This window comes from Zalophus californianus, chromosome 2 (assembly GCF_009762305.2).
Source record: "Zalophus californianus isolate mZalCal1 chromosome 2, mZalCal1.pri.v2, whole genome shotgun sequence".
Classification (NCBI taxonomy): Eukaryota; Metazoa; Chordata; class Mammalia; order Carnivora; family Otariidae; genus Zalophus; species Zalophus californianus.
In genome coordinates, this window is record NC_045596.1 from 28,027,681 (window position 1) to 28,032,882 (window position 5,202).

At 35.4% G+C, this 5,202-nt stretch overlaps 1 protein-coding gene across 1 annotated transcript; it reads left to right on the forward strand.

Moving 5' to 3' along the window:
* Positions 1 to 900: 900 nt before the first annotated feature.
* LOC113924116 (39S ribosomal protein L42, mitochondrial-like) lies at positions 901 to 1,314 on the forward strand. The gene has a single exon (XM_035725531.1). It carries the CDS (start codon positions 901 to 903, stop codon positions 1,312 to 1,314), a length of 414 nt encoding a protein of 137 aa, XP_035581424.1.
* Positions 1,315 to 5,202: the final 3,888 nt, after the last annotated feature.

Sequence of the window (5,202 nt, forward strand, 5' to 3'; positions counted from 1 at the left end):
AGCCCTGCGTGGGGCTCCAGGCTCCATGTGGAGTCTGCTAGAGTTTCTCTCTCTCTCCCTCTCCTTCTGCCCCTCCCCCTGCTCTTTCTCTCTCTCAAAATAAATAAATAAATAAAATCTTTACAAAAAAGTTTCATTGATTTCCAATGGATGAAAATATATGCATACTGCTTCTTCAGTGTTATTTACAGAATAGATCTAAGACTTTCATGTAAAAGAACCTACATGCACCATAAAGGCATATATAAACATTGGTTATAAGTAGCTGAGGTACAACTGATGTTTAAAAAGTAGCACTTAACTGCCAAAGATCTCTGAAAAATGCAAACCTGCAAGGATTGCCATCAAATTTCACCAAATTTATCTTATTCTTGGTATGCATAAATCATTAATACTTATATAGATTATTTCTGAGATAAGAACAGCATGAGGCTTTAGCAACAATAACTATCAAAGCGATCTTAAAAAGGGATAAATGTATTCTCAAAACACAACATAAAAAGTTACTTTTTTTTTCTTATTTCATAGTTATTCAACTCACATATTTTCTATTATGCCATGGTCTCTCAGGACTAACAATGATCTGTGAAGGTCAGCTCTTCAATCCCCTTCTGTTAGGAGGACTCCCAGTTTGGACTAAGACATCCCAATACAAAGAGACAGTGTAACAAAGGAGACAGAGAGGTAGAAAAGTGACAAAGGAAGAAGGGCAGTGTAGGAGAGGAAAGATGAATGCGCTGGAGGCAATCAATAAGAATCAGAGTTCACGACTGAGGTAAGATGGGCTTGTGGTGAGCGGCTGTCAGGGATGAAAATAGGTATGCCTGGAGGAAGATTTTAAAATCAGTTTCTCTTCAAATCATCTTCTTTCACACCACCTAATAAGGATCTTGATTCACCATGGTGTTAGCAGCAGTCAAATGGGTGATATCAAACAGAACTATCCGGAAACATTTATTTCCAATTCAAATTGGAGCTTTATGTTGTGTTTGTCATAAATCTACATATTCTTCTCTACCAGATGACTATAATTGCAAAGTAGAGTTTGCTTTGATATCGGGTGGCAGGACAATAGCATGCTACCACCCTTCTGTGGACATTCCATATGATCCTCGGCCAGATCCTGTGCATAATAATGAAGAAACACATGACCAAGTGCTGAAAACCAGATTAGAAGAAAAAAATGAGCAATTTGAGCAAGGACCCACGATAGAACAACTTAGCAAAATGTTCTGTATTACTAAGCACCGTTGGTATCCTCGTGGACAGTATTATAGACATCGTAGGAAACTGGATCCTCCAAAAGACAGATGATACTGAGGTTTTCAGGAATTAAAAAGATGTTATCTTGTGTCTCATTTGCCATTTGAGAAAATGCAATTGAGTATATTTACTAATATGTTATATAGCAGAATAATAAAATGTCTTCATGTAAAAAAAAAAAAAGAATCAGAGTTCACTGTCCTTTCAAAACATCAACAGACTCCACTCTACTTGCTTACCACAGTTTTACTCGTCCTGTGATCTGGAATTTGTAGAAGGAGAGGAAGTAAGGGAAGGGCAGGGAGGGGAAGGAGGAGGGAGAGAGGGAGAGGGAGATGGAGAAGGAGAAAGAGGAGGGAAAGCAGGGGGAGAAGAACTGGATCACCCACAAGGCATATTGCAAAGGACATTAGGGGCTCAGTGCCACTTGTGTTCATTACCCTGCTCTCAGTACTCTGCAATAGACCCTATAGTTCAGAAACACCAAGTATTGATAGAGAGGGTAGCTGTTATTATTATAGGTTAAACAGGATATATCTATTTGGCTCGAAAATAAAGGTGGTTGGAATTCAAGAAACAAGCAAAATTGACCACTCCACACACTCTTGAGAAAACAGTAATTTCAATAACTGCACTAGGTCCTGCCTCAAGTAGAAAGATCGACTCCCAGCCCCCCAAAAGACGATTCATTACTTTATAAACCACACATGTATATGTATGGCAGGATATTTACTACATGAGGAAAAGCTCTCACAGTCTTCTGTGCTAAGCTAAGGTTTAGATAACTAATATTAATGGCAGGGTGAAGATGATGCTATCAAGAAAAGCTGAAGTATAGCACATTCACCCAACACTTTTCTACCTTCAGCAATACAAGCCTATTTTCTTCTAAAGCTTAATCACATAATATATATACTTAGATATAAATGGTTCAAAATATCCATCTCATATAATGCTATTTCTAGATATATAAGCACAACTGTAGTGTAGTTTAAGAAGCCGTGGCCTGTACAATGAAATAAAACATGATTCACAAAACAAGAATAGATTCCAAATTTTATGGCTATTTGTAGAATAGTCTCTTTGTGATACTAAAACAAAACAAAGCAGACCAACTAACCAAACAAACAAAAAACACAAAAGCCCAGGATCAAGGACCAGAGAACTTGATTTCATATTTCGGATGGAACAGGTCAACGAAGTTACACGAAAACAATGAATCGTGGATCACTACATCAAAAACTAATGATGTATTGTATGGTGACTAACATAACATAATAAAATAAAATTAAATTTAAAAAACTTGAATCTTAGGGGAGTCATTCTACTTTTAATAACATCTGTTTACTCTTCATGGATGGGACAGGCACAGAGCTCTTATTGAGACGGTGAAGATCAGGTGTGAACGTTGAGAAACTATTAGGTTTAATGAGATAAAAATATTATTCATAATCTTTTTAAAATGTCATGTAAAATCCAGGTGAATATATCATAAGCGAAATTCCAGATGGTAATGATGTAAACAATATTCTTTCATTTCCAAAATGCAGTAGGGTAGCTTTGAGTTTGCAGTGATAGTAACCTGAGAATCTTGGGAACATTACAGATACTATTGATTTAAAAAAATCGGTAGTAATTCCTTTTGTTGGCTTAGAATCTTATATACGTAATTCAGTAAGTTAAGCTCGATATTCCAAGTGCAGAAGTCTAGTCTGTTAGAGCGTTGAATACCCTGTACCTATTACATTTCTTGGTATATAATGGTTGTTCAGAAATTAGTTTTAAATATTGTAAAAAATGAAATAAATAAACCCATATCTTGATTATTTTTAAGCAAAACCAATTTTGTTAAATTTCAATTAAAATATTCTCAAAGTGCTGATTGAAGAAAAAATAAGCAAACGTGCCTAAACCCAAATGAACTGATTATTCCTTGGGATATCTCTCCATCAAAATAATCTGATTGTAAGTCATCTGTTCAATCTATCTAGTAACATGAAAAGTGTCTCCATGACTAAACACATTCTCAAATAGATTGTTTTTTGTTTTTTTTTTTAAAGATTTTATTTATTTATTTGAGAGAGAGAGAGAATGAGAGATAGAAAGCACGAGAGGGAAGAGGGTCAGAGGGAGAAGCAGACTCCCTGCTGAGCAGGAAGCCCGATGTGGGACTCGATCCCGGGACTCCAGGATCATGACCTGAGCCTAAGGCAGTCGCTTAACCAACTGAGCCACCCAGGCGCCCTCTCAAATAGATTGTTAACAAATTCTGAAGATCCAGAAATTCTAAGTCGCTAAGATAACAATTTAGCACATCCTAGTGGCAGCATTAATAATGTAACAAATAGGACATTCTTTGTGACTTCTTGTTGATGAAAGACACAATTGTCTCATAATTAAAACAATATTCAAGGCAGTAACAAGTTTGTAAGTACCTGCTGGTGAAAGACATACTTATCTTATAATTAAAACAATATCCAAGACACCATTCTATTTTATAGAAATCTTAAGGCACTCCCTGAAAATGCCTGGGACTAAACATCATCTTTTTTTTTTTTTTTATCATTTTACACTCCACTTAAACTTTATCAATAGCATGGCTATAAATGACCCAAAAGGGCCTCTTTGAGCATATAACTTATACTCAGTGTGGGGAATGTCTTACATTGCAAATTCTTCAAATTCTTCCTGGAATGAATTTAACTCCAATTTACTTGGGAAATCTCTCTCTCTTTCTTACACACACACACACACACACAATATTATTTCTCTTGGCTGAAAATAAGTAAAGCCAGAGAAAATCTAGCATCTTCACCATAATAGAATTAAAAACAATTTCCATAAAACATAGATATGCATAAATATCCCATGTATTATATTTTGGATTAATAAATCCAGTTTATTTCTAACCTCAAATTTATATATATATATATATATACATATATATATACACACACAAACATATATATGTACATATACACACATAGGCATATATTTATATGAAATATCGTTCTGCAAGTTTCTCCACTGAATTATTAATTTTACTTTTTTTCAGTGTTCTTTTATTTGAGTATAGTTGACACACAATTTTACATTAGTTTCAGGTGTATAACATAGTGATTCAACATCTCTATGTGTTATGCTAGTCTCACCCCAAGTATAGCTATCAGGTGTTACCATATATGCTATTATAATATCATTGTGTATATTCCCTACTGTGTACATTTTATTCCCATGAGTTGTTCATTCCATAACTGGAAGCCTGTATCTCCCACCTCCCTTCACCCATTTTACCCATCCCCCTGCCACCTCCCCATTGGCAAAAATCAGTTTGTTCTCTGTATTTATAGGTCTCATTCTGTGTTTTGTTTGTTTATTCATTTCTTTTGGATTTGTTTTAGATTGCACATACAAGTGAAATCTGAATATTTAAAAAAATGTCAACCCTAATACATGCATGCAAGTATTTACCGCAGTAGAAAGAGGGACTTTTTTTTTTTTCTTCTAAAGTGTCTCAGCGCGCCTGGGTGGCTCAGTCGTTAGTCGTCTTCCTTCGGCTCAGGTCATGATCCCGGGGTCCTGGGATCGAGCCCCGCATTGGGCTGCGTGCCCCGCAGGAAGCCTGCTTCTCCCTCTGCCTCTGCCCCTGCTTGTGTTCCCTCTCTCACTGTCTCTCTCCCTCTCTCTGTCAAATAAATAAATAAAAACTTTAAAAAAAAAGAAAGTGTCTCTTTTTTAGAAAGGCACATAATAGGTATTTTATTTTCAAATGTTCAAGTCTAATATAGTCCCTATAAATTAAAGTGTAAAAATAAAAAAAATTCCATTTTGAGTTTTCAGTTTAAATGTAGAAAGAAGAGTGAAAAGATATCTTTTTTTCCTAAGGAGCTATCAGAGTTTACTTGTTAAAAAAAATCTTAATATTATGTATGTTTTATT

Bases quoted from the DNA above. Each gene is read 5' to 3' on its own strand.
- LOC113924116 (XM_035725531.1), top strand. From the start codon at position 901: ATGGTGTTAGCAGCAGTCAAATGGGTGATATCAAACAGAACTATCCGG.